We start from the raw sequence: 16,009 nt of genomic DNA, 5'->3' as shown, positions 1-16,009 counted from the left end.
TTACAAAGCGTTATAAATAGTATGTAGGACCATGTAGTGTTCGTATCTCTCTCTCTCTCTCTCTTGCTCTCCCTCTCTCTCCCTCCACCCCTCCCCTCCTGGCACAAAGATCTCTTGTTCCCCCAGTGAATGTGTGCTGCCCTGAGCCATTCAGGCTTTTGTGGGGCTGAGGGGCCCTATCCCCCCCCCCTTCTGCTGGGGTCAAAGGGGGGCAGGGGCAGGGCTTATTCCTGGTTAGTGGGCGAGCACAGGGGTATGTGAGGGGAGGGAGGGGGAGAGAGAAAGACAGACAGAGCAAAGAGATATGAGAATGCGTACTGGTGTGTGAAAATAGAGCAATATGTCGGTGTAGGTGATTTAGAGTGAGCTTATATGGTTTGATATAATATTCATAATTTTCAATGTGCTGAATAAAATTGTGTGTATTTTCTGAGAAGGTTCAGAGAATGCAAATGATTGAAGGGAGAGGATCTGCAGATTGATTTTCCTCCTCTGTCCTCTGTCCCAGTTTGTAAAAGCTTAATGTGAATGATTTTTATCTGTAGAGTTTTGACACTTTGGGTCACAAGCACAGTGTGTGTGTGTATATGTGTGTGTGTGTGTTTTTGTACATTTGAACTTGAGTTTATTAGAACAGATAGAGTTTTTATTATCTAAAGGAAATCAAATTATCTGACTGCATACTTAACTATCCATGACATTTTTGGATTTTATTAACTCACTAGATCAGTAGCTTGTTTGAGTCATGTTATAATGTCACAATTTTTTGTTATGAAAGGACATTTTTCATTACATGACAGGCTTCCATTATCCAAGTGAAATATGTTTAACCTAAGTTGTGTGTGATACATATACATGTACCGATCATCAAACCCATGGGAAGAATCTCAAAGGAATTTTAGAGCTGTCAGGGACAAATAGCATTAATAATGGCTGTGTTTTGTTTGAGTCCCAGCAAGCTGATAGTGACACTGAAACAGCTAAATGGAATTTAGCCTTCATTAATTGTATTGTATGCACCTGTACTTTTCATTCTGTAATAATTATTGTCGCTATAGCAACAAATGTCAAACAATATTCCTATAAAATGCAAGGAACAATAATAATGTTAATGTCTTATCTCTGATTTGTCCACAGGTGTTTTCTCTGGTGCCGATGGGTCATCGTCGGGGACAGGAGTTGTCGCCGTGGGCGGAGCCAACTCGGAGTTGTCACAGCAACAGCAGCCCGTGCCCTCACTAGCCCCTCCTTCTCCGTTCACCGCCACCGCACCGCTAACCAGCACAGCCTCCACACACGTGAGTTCAAACACGCAACCTGTGCTAGAAACTGTAATTGTCCTCCTCAGTCTCACGCAAAAATACACACTCATTAAACACACTCTACCTCTCTTTCTTCCACACAGAAACACACACGCCCTCTCTCTTCATTCAACACCCACTACATCTGTCAGTTCACCCACATCTCTCGCATCTTTGAGCTGAAGTGCAGATACACAGTGGGAACACAAATAAACCAAAGTACGCTAATTAAAAGTCTTCCGCACAAATCTCTCAGCGCTATTACTAATCCACTGCATGTTAATCATGTTAATTATATGTGAAATGTGTGTGCCTGATCTTGTGTAGATTGTGTTTTCTCAGTGAGTTTTTCTGTAGCTGGGCTGATCGTTGGCTCTTTCTGGTTTATACAGAGCACAAAGAAAAGTGTCTGAGAATTTCAGTTGAAGCATCTATGACTCTGCTGCCTAATTCAGTAACCACTGACCATAGTGGACAGGGTCTGTATTCTAATATTAAATGTTGAAATTTTATTACTCCATAGGGATCTAACACACATTTTCCTTTAGAAAAAAATAGATATTGAAGTTCCAACATAATAAAATCGTGGAAAAACCACCTTGGCAAAGTAACGTTGTAATACACACTCACTATTATGATTTCCATCATGTCCATTAATGTGGAGAATAGTGAAAAAAACACTCATGGGCAAACCTGTGAAAGCACTAATTCACTATTCATTATGTCACAAAGTGGGTCCAAAATCCAGGCTTCTTGGATCTTCTTTTATCTTGGGTTTATTTGAAATGTTTGGGAATTTGTTAAAGACATTAAACATATTCCCATTTAAATATCAGATGTGGAAGCAACAGTTTAGCAGGTTTATCCAGATTAAAATTAATTATGGTGACGCTCAGACTCAAGACTGCAATTTCTGTGTGTGATGTATTCCACTGATTTAAATACACTCAGATTTAAAAGTGAGGGTGTTAGCTCTAACTTGATCAGCTCATCCCCCTCTCGTAATCACTGCCTCTGTCTCTTAAAAAGAAAAAAAAAACTCATCTTCAATCACTGACCCCAGTGTCTGTCCTTTCAAAACCTCCCCAAAGCCCACGCTCCGTCTCTGTCCACCCAGATCCATTTTTCTCCCGTGTCCACTCACTACCTCTCTTTCTTTCTCACACACACACACTTTTTCTCACCCTCGACCCTTCCTTCTCTCTGTCCCCATCCATTTCTCTTTTTCTCCCTCCGTTGTCCTGTGATGTAATGACATCTGACAAGCACCACAGTGGGGATGGAGGGATAGATGGAGGGTAGGAGGGGTCGGGGCTAGTGTGTGTGTGTGTGTGTGTGTGTGTGTGTGTGTGTGTGTGTGTTGGGGGGTTGCACTCATGCCTTGAATTCGCTGGCCTGGCCTTCATCTTTCCCGTTCCTCTCTGTTCAGCACATATAATAGAGGACAGGAGGCCCAGGGAAGCACAGGATATCACGCTTCTTTGTAGCATGTGTAGGAGGAGTTTGGGCTGTAGATGTTTATGTTTTTGTGTGTGTATATTTGTGTGTGTGAGAGAGGAAAAAAGGACAAAAATTGAGCAGCAGAAAGCAAGAGTGATGGAGATTTAAGCACAGAAAGATTTTTTTCTCCTTCATTTTGTCACACCAGATTGTTAAAAAAAAAGGTATGTGTTACCTTGTACAGTCTGATGCACGCCTCTGGGCATCTGGGACACACACACACTCTGAATCAAGTCTGCAGAAATTACGCAACAATAGAGGGATGCCAACAACAAGCTTCCCTCAGTGTGTGTGTATGTGTGTGTGAGTGACAGAGACCATTTGCTATTTTCAGTCCGCTAGCAGACTCTCAGCCTACTGTTATTGGCTATCAGCCCAGGACAGAGAAAAGGGAGTCCGGGAGAGACTTTGAATGAAAAATGAATGTAAATGAAAAATGAATGTTGATGGGAGAGGGGGCTGGATTATGGCACTGAAGGCGGGGGGGGGGGGGGTTTAAAGAAAAATCTGAAGTCATTTCAGTGAGGGGGTGGTGGACAGAGGGAACAGGTTCCTTCTTTGAATTTAACATTCAACAGGGATGGGAATTTCCAGGATGTTTTCCAGATTTTATTATTTTAGACATACCACTTCCATGAATTTGTAATAGGAGAGAATGGCTTTGTAGTTTTTTTCCCCCCACACACCCTTAATTTGAACACTAGGATAGGAATGACTCCCGAAGCAGTAGGACAAAAAGACAATCCTAGGATTTGTGTTAACTCATTAAAGCTTTGTTTTTATATTTTGGCTTGTGTGTAATTGAATGTGGACATTTTTCAGTTTTTCTGCGCATCATCATCAAAATGTCTGTTTTTTTGATAGTGTAGTAAACCTGACTATTTCAGCTCATTTCAAGAATGTTTTTTTAACACAAATTAATGACTTTTTGTTCTATAAAAAATTAACATCTCTTTATGCGTTTCAGCTTGGCTAGAAATGACAGAGTTCCTGAGCATTTGCCATGTATTATGAAAGAACAACATCCACACTTTAATCAGTTTTCTGTGGTGTCACATGCTTTGGTTGTAGTTTTACTCCTGAGCAACCAAAACAGTCAGCCATTTTGTACACCTGATTCCTGTCCTCATGCTCCACCCTCACTATCCTCACTCACAGCCCACCCCACCCCACCCTTCACTCCACGGCCCTTATTTGGGAAATGCCTTAATTGGATTAAACTCTATGCATCAGAAACACTTTGTCAGCATGTCAGCGTACCGTCAGGGTGCCGAGGCACTCGTGAGTCCCGTGTGTGTAACTGAATAATGAGTTGTGGATTCATAATATACCTTTTTTTTTTTTTTTGTACATTAAATGATCATAAGGTGTTGTTAAATTCACATTCTGATATTTTTTCCAGATCCAACTGAGATTCACTGGCATGAAATCATTTGTAGATGCTTTGTGACAAGGCAAAATCAATGGGAGCGACCAGAGAATTTACATTTAAAACCAGATTGATCAGATTGATTCTCAGCTTTGGATTCAGTGTCATTAAATGTGTAACAACATACCAGTCAGACTTCTAAATAAATGTAATTCAAATTAAGTGAACGCTTGTAGCTGACACCATGAAATATCCACCAACACCAACATGGAATATGTGATTTTAAATATCAGTTCACTAACTAAAATTTCTGCTCATACATAGGTACATTGCTTTGCTGCAGTTCAAGAATTACATTGATTATTTAAGGGGGGAAAAAAAAAATAAATATAATATATATATATATATATATATATATATATATATAGAGAGAGAGAGAGAGAGAATTGACATGAAATCTAAAGAAAATTAATGAACAACAATTTGGATAATCTATTAATCACTCATTTATCAAGCAAAAATCCCTAAAAAATCCGCTGTTTGTTTTTGTTTTGTTTTTTTAAATCACCATAAGCTCAGTTAATTTGTGTTTGGCACTGTTGTACTCTGGATACTTATAATGGGCATTTTTCACTATTTTGTGGTATTTTATACACTAAACTATTACTTGATAAATGGAAGAAAATAATTGTCAGATAAATCCATCACAAAAACTAATTATTACATTAATAATTCAGTACGTTGTAGTCCTAAAAATATATTTAATTCAGTTTGTTTTGTTTTACTTGTTTTAATAAAATGTCCCCATCATTTTATTGAAGCAGTTTGCCACTTGAGGCATCGCTTCATATTGATTTCATAAGATTTAAAAACTCCCTGTTGGGGCATCCTGACAGCAAAGTGGTTAAGACACAATCAGTATAACTTCAGTGTTTGGGGATATTATTTCTTCGCTGTCACTTCCTGTTTGTCTCTTTCCAGCTGTCCAATATAGGAGAAAATGTTTTAAAAACAACTGCCTGTTAAGTGATAATAACTATGATTCAAATCACAGAAAAACATGGTTTCTTGTGGTTTACAGCTCTCTCTATCTGTCCCTTTGTCTACAGGTGAGCGGCCTGCCAGGGTCCATCTTTAACCTTGCTCCCTCCCATATGTTCGGCAACAGGCTGAACCCCAACTCGGCCATGGCAGCACTCATCGCCCAGTCCGAGGCCTCACCAGCAGGTATGCAAACGTGTTTGTAAGCATTTGTGCGCATGTGACAAAAGTATGCATGTGTGTTAGAGAGAGAAAGAGAGGGAGATAATGGATAGGTCACACCCCCTTGGTCCCTCAGAGAGGTCAAGGGTCAGCACTCGTGATATTTTCAAGCTCCTCCCTCTCAGCTCCAGTTACAAGGCTCAAATGTTCCCCCTCTCTCACCCTTACTCTGTCACACGTGCACAAACAAATACAGTGCTCGGCTCATACACATGTAATTTACATGTAAAACATACAACTTGCCTCTAAGTTGTGGCCAGTGTGAGAGGAAGAGGAGGGTTTCGTTAACGTGGTGGTGTGAGAGAGGAGCAGAGGAGGCCAGGATTGTGCCTTCAGGAGCTGCTACAGTAGAAAAGAGCTGGTTTGTTGTTTGTCCAGTGCAGAAGAGCTGATGAGGGAATAAGTGGTGGCTTTGGTAATCAGAGGAGCCACTTCCTGATACAAGACATCTGGTTGAACAGAGTGGAGAGAAGCAAGAGAAAAGAAGAGAGAGTAAAGAGGAGGAGGAGGAGGAAGGTAGGTAGTTCCTGCTGCCGGTCAGCAGTCATCAGAGCCAGATCCACCCTGACCTGCAGGTCAACTCACTAATCAGGCTGAATGACAGGGGGGGGCATAGGGCTCTGTGTGTGCACGTGTGTGTTTGTGTGTGTGTGCACGTGTGTGTGTGTGTGTGTGGGTGGGTGTGGGGTGGTGTGCAACAGATAGAGAGTAGGCAGGTTTTATTTGGGAAAAAAAAAGTTTGGTGGTGTTGGAAACAAATTGTCACGCCATAGCAGCAACTTTTGCCACTTTTCAATTCATAGATAAATATTAGCTTTGGACTAGATAAATATTAGTTTTAATTTACTAAGCACAATTTTTGATGTGTGTGAACAATCAGCACTAATGCCACGATTGTCTGCTTTTTTCCTATTTTATATAATTGTGTTCCTAATTTCTTTAACATCAGTATCATTGTCTGTTAATCTGCTAGTTACTTGATTAATAATTTTATTATTTTCCTTAAAATGTCAAAAAAACAGGAAAATATGCCTGAAATAATTTCTCAGAAGTTGTCTTGTTTTGTCCCAACAACATTACCAATACCCCAAAAAATTCAATTTACAGAGAGAAAGCACCAATTTTTACATTTGAGCAACTGAAGCCAGAGAATATTTGGCTTTTTGCTTTAAAAATGACTAAAACAATTAATTACGCTTATTATAGTTGCATATACATTTTCTGTCATTGACTAAACAATTAACCAGCTTATTGTCTCACCCCAAATCAATATATAGAAATCATCTTCATGCAGCCCTAGTGAACATCGATGTTTCCTTGCAGTGAAGTTGTACACACTATCATATACAGCACGTGTGTACAGCTACACCAGCGTGAAGTTATGTTTGTCAACCAGTAAGGGTCATGTGAGCACAAACATGCAAGGTGTGCATGTGTTTGTATGCATGAAGCCTGTTTACTTTGGCAGTCCTTTCTCTTTGCTTTTGAGTGTCTGGAGGGAGGTGCCAGGACGGAAAGGGTTACGAGAGAAAAGGGACTTGAAAAAGAAGGCAAGCAAGGGACTAGAGTGGTGACCTGGTGGGGGTAAAAGCTGGGATTGACTGTCTTAAGTAGAGGGGAGTTAGTGTGAGTGTGTAAATGCAAAAGTGTGCATTTGTGTGTGTGTGCATGTGTGATTCATTACTCCCACTGAGGAAAATGAAAAGAAGCGTCTGGCCAGGGGCCCAGAGGGAGGAGATAGAGAAGGTGGAGGGAGAGAGGGAGAAATGCACATGCAGTTTGAATGAAGGTTCGTGTGTGAAAGAGATACAAAGGAAGAGAGAGAGTTTTGTAGGTTGCAGAGTATTACTGTGCATCCATACTACTAAAGACTACATTTGAAGTTTTTCTCCATACTGGCTGTCTGTAGAGTTTTTGGGTGAGCAAATTGTGACAGAGTGGATAAATCAGAACACAACAGCAGTGTGTTCTAGTGTGGATGAAGACAACTGAGCTTTAGGAAAATGATGTACCATTAGCCTAGTTAGGGCTGTGTGGCAGTGAAGTTAAACCCTGTGTTTTCTTGAGATTCCTTATTGTTGTGGTGTCCCACAAACCCTGTATGTGTAAAAAAAAAAAAAAAGTAATAATTACAAAATCAACCAGTATTTTCCTTTAATTACTGCTTGAACAAATAAACATATCTGTTTGCTAAAAAGTCATTCACGTACAAATAAATGTTTAAAACAGACCTATTTGGGATTTGGGAGCAGTGGTGCAAATATATTGTCAACACCAGATGCAGAGTTGAAGTAAATGTATTTTACAGCTGGGGATTTAAAACCAGAGGTAATGTGCTGGACTTCTGAAACTTGTCCTCAGCTGAAAGTCATATTTATAAGCAATTCTCATACAGAAGACATTTTTATGTAACTTCCAGCTCTTACTGTAATCTTGCCTGTTGTCAACACAGGTGTCAGGCTAAATTTTAGATGACTCTGTCAAACCACTTTACAGTCATAACAGTGATATGACTGACATCTTGGAACAATAGTGCAGGAAATACTGTTTGATTTTATAAGCCACAATCAAAAAACTGTTTGACAGCAGAAACAGAAAAATATGTAAATGAGAACTAAACTGTGAGTTCAGCTAGGAGGGTGCAGAACAGAGGTTTAACCCAGTATAGACTCCGTTTCTCATTCCCTGCTACATGTTGGCTGTGGTGCCCAGTTTTGTTGTTTGCCAAACTAAAGATGGCACAGAAGAGATTTTTTGTTGGTGTTTAAGTGTAAACGGAGATCTTTACAAAAATGACCTGAAGATTCCTGTGTGGATGCACGTCATTTAAAAAAAAAAAAAAAAAAAAAAAAAAACTCAAAGCGTTTTCAACTTCAGCCAGCTTAGCGTAGCCGTGTTCTTAGATGTCCAATTGATTTTCTGTGTGTGTTTGCGTGCGTGCGTGCAGATCAGGAGGTTGGAGACGGCAGCAGCAGCGTCGGAGCTCAGGGCTTCTCCATAAGAGCTTCTCCCAAGACCACCCCGCGGTGAGTACATACTCTCACACACACACACACACACACACACACACAGAACCCCCCCAAAAAAATCCCTCCCCATTTTTACATTCCTCTCTGGCCCCCCTCCGTCACCCATCCCCCCCTCTCTGCTTTTCCCTCTGCTGGCCCCTCGTCTCCTCTCTCTTCCTCTCACTCCTCACACACACACATACACACTCTCCCTTTCCCTCTTACCCCTACAGGCAATTCTCGCTCTCTCAGCCAACGATAACTTGTGTTTTTGAAGGTGGTAACCATCCTTCAACTCCAGTTAGATTTTTTTTTTTTTAATCACCACATGGAAGGACAGTCTAGTGATTTTCTGCATCTTCTGCATTTGGGAATATTTGCATGGATCTGTCAGGATGGGAATATTGATGATGCAGATCCATTTTTGTTTGTTTCTACTTCTTTGTGGGATGGATAATTTCACTTGATGAGGTTGGTGACATTTTTTATCATGGACACTGCACCTGTATTATTTCATGGCTTGTGTTTAAGATAAATAATTCAAGTGGGAATGGCTGACATTTAATTTTAAAAGAGAATATTGTTATAGCAAAATATTGTGACAGAGAAAATGTTAGATTTCCTATTCAATTGCACATTTAACATAATAAATGTTAACATTTTAATAAATATTTTTTCCCCACTTAGTGTTACATTTCTTGGTTAATGCTATGATATTGACACTCAAAAACTCAGTATGACATTGCAGTGTGATTCAAAAGTAGAAAAGTCTTGCCACTGCAGCCCGTTTCTTACTTTTCCCCACACTACGCTCCCTTCATTCCGTCTTTTCTCTCCTCTCCTGCTGTCCCTCATTTCCCCTCTTTCACACTCAACAGATTGTCTCCGCACACACACCGAGATTTATCGCACCAAGACAGTCCACTTCCCTTTTTCTGTCTCTCTCCCTCTTGTGTGTCCTCTTTTCTTCCTCTCTCTCTCTCTCTCCACGCCTTTCTCTCTCTCTCACTCACACACACAGACAGAAAGCCTGGCCCCTTTTCATTAAAGACCACTGTAACAACAAATTGATGTAGTTTTATAGCCAGCAGTGTCTATGTTTGTCTGACGTTTATGTTGGGTCGTTAATCTCCCTATTGACCTCTCTATTTCTCCTTCTCTATCCATGCTGTCTCTCTCTCTCTATCTCTCTCACTCTCTCTCCCTCCATTCAGCTCTCCCATTGGTGGCCTGCAGATCCGCTATGACTCCTCGGGGTCGTTGCCGGGGCCGGGTCTGGGGTTGCTAGGGGTGGGGGCGAGCGGCGGGGAGACGCTGCCGCCAGTGGCCACCAGCATAGAGCAGCTCCTGGAGAGGCAGTGGAACGAGGGGCAGAGCTTCCTGCTGCAGCAGGGAGCGCAAGGAGACGGTGAGAGGACACACACACACACACACACACACACACACACACTGAAACACACTCCCAAAGACGCGCAAGAACGCACTCCCACAGAGGGCTGGGTATCAGTTCGAGATTTTTCAATATTAGTGTTGATACAATACCTGACTCTGGGCTTTGATATCAAAACAGTAATATTTCCATGCTTTACTCAGAGGAATATAACTTTTTTTTTAATTTACGGAGGTACAACACACACACACTCACACACTCACACACTTTGCAGCCAATCATTATTTCCCTTTTTACCATTTTGCCTCATTTCTCTCTTCCTACCAATTGATCCATCACCTCTTTGCTTCCAGCTGTTGCCGTTCCACCTCTCCCCCCTTTCAGTCACTTTCTCACATTATCTGTGACTGCTGTGTCTGTCGATCTCTCGTCAGTTATCTGCCTATCTGAACATCTCTTCAGGGATCAATAAAGTGAAAATGAAAAAGGGGACGCTGGCCTAGTTGTTGGAAAGGTCGTCCTTCAAACGCACGAGTCAGGTTTAAGTTCCTGTGTCGGCAAATCCTCCTCTTGACTGAGCCGTCCTTGAGCATTGCACTGAGTCTGTACAGGCACCAGGGTCACTGTTGTGTAGCTGATCTTGACCTCTGACCTCCCTGTAGAGTATATCTGTCAAATCAGTCACTGTGCGTTTGAGCAGAGCTGTGTGGAGGCTGAGCAGAGGTGCGTGGTTTTGCCTTAAGGAAGGATTGGCCTTTCAGAGAGTCAGAATGTTGGTGCTTGTGAAAAAATCACTCCAATTCTGCTCCATCTCGGCAGTATAACACATTACATCTATATTGTATTTGAATTTGCTCAAGTTTGAAAAGCCTATTCTGACTTGACCATGACAGGGATGATCCTTATTCTCATTGGTGGAAATTTGATGGCATTTTCTCTCAATCGGGAAAGATGAGCCGTAAATTGAAAACTCCAGACCAGGGCGATTACAAAACATTTTAGCAGGAAGCAGAAATTGCCGCCACTACACTACACTCAGATACTCTGACCAGTTTTCTTACTCTTATCCCTCTCTCTTTCTCTCCTTCTTTCTTTGTCAGTGGTGGGGATGTTGAAGTCTCTCCACCAGCTGCAGGAGGAGAACAGGCGGTTGGAGGAGCAGATTAAAACTCTGACCATGAAGAAAGAGAGACTGCAGCTTCTCAGCGCTCAGCTATCAGTGCCTTTCACCCCCACCACCGCCTCCTCTGGTACGTGCACATACACTTTCACAGCTCAAGGTGAATGATTTATAGTGAAATAAAGACGACTGGAAAGGTAATTTGCAGTCGTAGTGACTCGTTTATTTGAGAAAGGTAGCTAAAGATTGTGTTGGGAAAAAAGCATCATAATGAACACACGTACACTTCCTGCCTTACTGCAAACCTCATGAGAGTAAAATTTAATAACTGATTAATCTTTAGCAACTATTTCCTGGTTCCCAGTGGCTAAAGGTGTCACCACGGGCTTCCAGAATTTGTGATTGACGGGTTCTTTCTTTGACATTGAATAGACTAAGCAATTATTGATTAACCCAGCTAATAATCAGCTGAAAAATCATTGAAATGAATCGATGGAAGTAATCATTAGTTGCAGCCCTAATGCATACATAACTAGACACAGAAAGAATCTATATCTCTGTTCATTTGTGTTGCAGATGTGAAAGGAGCCCAGCTTGGAGCCGCTGACTCGTCTTTACCTGTTGCAGCTCAGGTAAGAAACACAACACACCTCATCATCTCACACGAGATAGTACACTTAGAGATAAATGTGTTAGTCAAGTTAAAATGGATTATGAATGGAGGAGTTGTCATTGCCGGCGTTTATCCCTGTGCCTCTCAGGACAGTACGTCATGTGGAGGCCACAGCAGTAGTGGCTCCACCTCCTCTCTCTCCACCCCTCCCTCCGTCTCCCAGAGCCCGCCCCAGCCGCAGCTCAACGGCGTCGTGGGGGCGAACCCGGCGGGGCTGGGTGGGGTGGCGGGGCTGATGGGCGCACTCGGCGCAGGCAGCGCGTTGGGCATGGGGGGGATCGTAGGGGCGCTAAACGGGGTCATCCAGACGCCAGCGGGCACCGCCAGCCCGCACACTCACACTACGGGAGCAGCTACTGGCGTCACATTGCCCGTCAATAACAGGTAAATATGAAGCCATCCTACAGTGTGTTACAGAAATAATGACTGTACCAATAGCCCTAAATTTTCGGCATTTTAGTTGTCAGCTCCTCTGTCGTCTCATCACATCCAGACCAGAATCGTTTTAAAATGTCAGAGAACGTGTTTGCCCGCCAGCTTCATCTCTTCATTTCTTAAGATGTTTGAATGTGAACTTTATTGGGTCCTCTCCTTTGTGTTTCCTTTTGCTTGCGTGTTGGATTCTAGCAGCTCAGCCACTAGTAAGAACAGGTGAGACAGAAGTCAGTTCACCAGTAGCTCTGTTTTCTTGTGTTTTGTAGGGTGAAATTGTTTAAGATATTTAAGATAGAGTTTTTTCTTTATAATATTACAAAAACAATACACGCTTACTCTTCAGGATAAATTCATAATTTGTCATATTTAGTTATTGTTTGTTGCTGTCAGCAGTTTTTGTCTCCTGTGTAAACCTCTAACGTTTTGAGAGTAGTGTTTTAGCATTTAACTGTCTAAGTCTGATGTTGTGCAGACAGTGTTGATTGTGTTTGTCTGACTGTGAGTTGTGTTTTGTCTCAGCGCTGCGCGGCTTGGCCTGCTGTCTGAGCAGCACAGACTCCTCCTCCAGCAGCATCAGCTCCAGCAGCTGCTGTCCTCACAGCCTTCAGCGGTACAACACACACACACACGCACACACACTGAGGCAGACCTGCAAATGCTCACTGCCATCGTCACTATCACACACAGTTAAACACACACAGACACTGAGCAACAATTTTCCTTTGAACAATGGCCTGAATCGCCAAGCTTAATAATTCTTTTTTTCTCCGCCTGCTCCTCCTCACCCCACTTTTCTCCACTCTTTTTTCTGCTTTATCTCTCATTCTCATCCCTCCTCTTTAACACTTTTCCCTCGGCTCCATCCCATCTTTACCACTCCATCTCTCTTGTCTGAAACTTTAATTTTATCCAAATTTCTTGCTCCTTATTTCCTCTCCCCTCCCTATCCATCTTTGGTTCTTCCCCTCCCTCCCTCTCTCCTCCCGTTACCAGGAGCAGCAGCAGGTGCTGCTCTACCAACTGATGCAGCAGCAGCAGGACCTCCAGCAGCTGCAGTCCCTCTCCTCCTCTGCGCAGATTCCCTCCATCCCACTCTCCTCCACTCAGCTGCCCATCAACAACCTGCTGCCCAGCGCCCAGAGCCAGGGCCAAGGCGCCATCACTGCTAACCCCTTCCTGGCTCTGCAGCACGCACACGCTGACGCGCACGCCTCGGGGGCGCAGAAGCCGCGGCTAACCGAGAAGGCTGTGGGCGTCGCAGGGCAGGAGAAGACATGACGGCAGATGCTCTTTTCTTTTTGTTTTTTGGTTGTTGTTTTTTTTTTTTTAAATAAATATGCAGAGTTTTCGGGAGATCAGCCTGTTGGTCAACTTTGTTGTTCAGTGATGAGAACTTTGGCAGCAGAAAAATCTATGTCCTGGTAGATTACTCCTTATAATGGCCTGTGCTGATACATTACTGTACCAGCAAAGACCATTATTTACACTGTGGTGAGTGAAAACAGAAGACAAGAATAAGAATTGAGTCATTTTTTGTCTTTTGCAGTCACCAACTTTAGTTGACTTAGTCAGGTTTATTTTTGTCAGGTTTCAGTTTTTACACAACAGTTTGTGTAAATTTGTACTATTTATTTCCATCCAGTTTTAGATTTCTTACTTCTTAGCTTTAGTGCTGCTTCAGGTTCTTATTTTGTCACTGTTCAGATTAATGATTTTCATTTGATATCACTGGTAGTAAGTTAGCGTATGTTAGCGTCGGGTATGTAGCACCAGAGCACATGGTGTATCTGTTCTTATCTCAACAGGTGAGTTGTCTAACAGATCAGCTTCCTTTAACTAGCTTCTCAATGTTTTCTTAATCTCATCCCTGTGCTTCTTCACCTTTCTCTTTTTTCTCTTGTTGCTGTGTCATGTCCCCCCTTCATCCCTCCATTTCTCTCTCTCTGCTTCTCCGCTCACATCCCTCTCAGTCTGGTCTCTCTGCTGTTTCACTCTCTCAGGGGCCTCAGCTTACCAGAGTTGTGCTTTCGGCACACAAGCTAGCACACACACAACTACAAACATAAAAGAAAAGCAGATACATTAACAATATATTTAAAAAAAACTCCAAATCCCTACCACAAAACTTAACAGTAGCAGATGTATGTTTGACATCTGTCTCACAGCGGTCCTGAGGGGAATATTGGGTGAGAGGCTTGTGAAAATATCCCACATGTTCTCGCTGTCGCCTCTCTCCCCGTGTCTCTTTCACTCCGTTTTGTGTAGATCCATTAATGTCAGTGAGCCAAGCCTCGTACGGTCACCGCAGAAGCCTTGCTTTTCACTGTCTCTTCTCTGGGCCAGAAACAGGGGGCTCACTCAGGGAAGTGAAATGTTACACACAAAAAAAGGAAAGAAAAAAAAAAAAAACGGCAAGTTGAATGTTCAGTGGGATGCTTTAATCCACACAGCACAGACTCACAAAGAGAAATTATGCAGTTGGTTGTCAGCGCGTGGAAGTCGTTACATTTCATCCTCCTGATTGAGCCCCCTGCTTGCACCTACCTCTCAAGCAGGACCAGCCTATCAGGACCTAACAGGGCCGACAAGCAGCGGCCCACTTAAAAAAAACCCACAACAGTCAGGACTGGCCGATCAGGGTCCAAGCCCAAAGTGCCTGAGGCCAAGTGGGGGGTGGGCGAGGCGGGATTTTATTTTGTTTTATTTTTTACCTGTGTCCCTGTCACTCTGCCCCAATTCTTCTCAACGCTACTGGTAATTAAGCTGCGTTGCTAAGGCAACAGATTACAAAAACACTTAGTCAAGTCAGGCTGGACGTGCCGTCTCTTTAATAAAACCAGGAATTATTATTCTGCTGCATTCTCTTCTATCAAAGCCAATTTGTATTGAGCTTTTTATTTATTTGGAGTTTGTTTGTGTAATGGGCATAAGATGATATATTTTAAAAGCCCGCTGGTGATGCAATTTAACATCATTTTGTACTACTGTGTAAAGTTTTGTCTTTAGTTTCTTGCTGTAACCCCTTTTAATGACTTTTTCTCTGTGTCATGTGTTTGAAAGCTAGAAGCTACTTGTTGGCTGATTGGGAAGGGGGTGTGGTTGTATATAGCTTTTTGTAGGGGGGAGGAAGTGTGTCAGGTTGAGGGGATGTTCAGTGGCACAGTTTTTACCTCGTTAAGTGTATATAGACCTTTCTCATTGGTCGTCAGTGTACATAAGTGATTGTGATTGGCCACGCTGGTGTGAAGGAAAGCCAATGAAGCCTCAGTTTGTGTGTGTGAATCTTTAGGACCAGACAAAAAGGTTGACAGTGACTGGACACACAAAGTATTAATTTATTTTTATATGTGCAGGGACATTGTGTTTCTTTTTTAAGTTTTGCACCATTTTATTGATGAGAAAGTCATTTTATACTCTGGGCACCGTGTTTTCATCTGTGCACACATTTGTTTGGATCAGTTTTGTACAAGTGGAAAATAATGGGGAGGGGAAGAAAATCTGACATTGTATTTCAAAACACCAAAATAAAGAAACACTCTGGATAATGTAACAGAAGCATTCGATTTTTTTAAAATATGAAGGAGTAAGTTAAAAGTTTACATTAACTGTAAATTTGTTCCATTAATTATAAGTGTTCTCCTGTAGTCTTAAGTCAATTTATGTACACAACACTGAGCCACTGATATCTGAATTAATACAAAATATTCCAGCACATACACCAGATGTAACTAATGTTTCCAGTGATTTTAATCGTCTTTAAGCAATAAAACAAAAACAAAAAAAAAAGTTTTTAAAATGGCAGTATTTTATAGTTTGTTTGACTGGGTAAGTGATGATTGATAAGTGAAAAAGTGCACTATAGTACAATAAATGAGTCAGATTTTCATCTGGACAGATGTTAAAACAACACCCTTAAATAGAATCAAATAACTTTTCAAATTCATTCACAC

At 42.0% G+C, this 16,009-nt stretch overlaps 1 protein-coding gene across 1 annotated transcript in view; it reads left to right on the top strand.

The window, feature by feature from the left end:
• Positions 1–15,614, top strand: part of mllt10 (MLLT10 histone lysine methyltransferase DOT1L cofactor) — a 41,820-nt gene extending 26,206 nt beyond the window's left edge. The window contains 10 exon segments of the mRNA XM_018702008.2: positions 1,138–1,298; positions 5,280–5,397; positions 8,381–8,459; positions 9,656–9,849; positions 10,932–11,081; positions 11,528–11,583; positions 11,713–12,008; positions 12,252–12,275; positions 12,579–12,669; positions 13,053–15,614. Coding sequence (XP_018557524.1) covers positions 1,138–1,298; positions 5,280–5,397; positions 8,381–8,459; positions 9,656–9,849; positions 10,932–11,081; positions 11,528–11,583; positions 11,713–12,008; positions 12,252–12,275; positions 12,579–12,669; positions 13,053–13,337 — 1,454 coding nt within the window. The 3' untranslated portion in view covers positions 13,338–15,614.
• Positions 15,615–16,009: the final 395 nt, after the last annotated feature.

The sequence above is a fragment of the Lates calcarifer genome, linkage group LG24, assembly GCF_001640805.2.
Source record: "Lates calcarifer isolate ASB-BC8 linkage group LG24, TLL_Latcal_v3, whole genome shotgun sequence".
NCBI lineage: Eukaryota > Metazoa > Chordata > Actinopteri > Centropomidae > Lates > Lates calcarifer.
The sequence above is the reverse complement of the archived record's forward strand: the minus strand, read 5'-3'. Positions and strand labels throughout refer to the sequence as shown.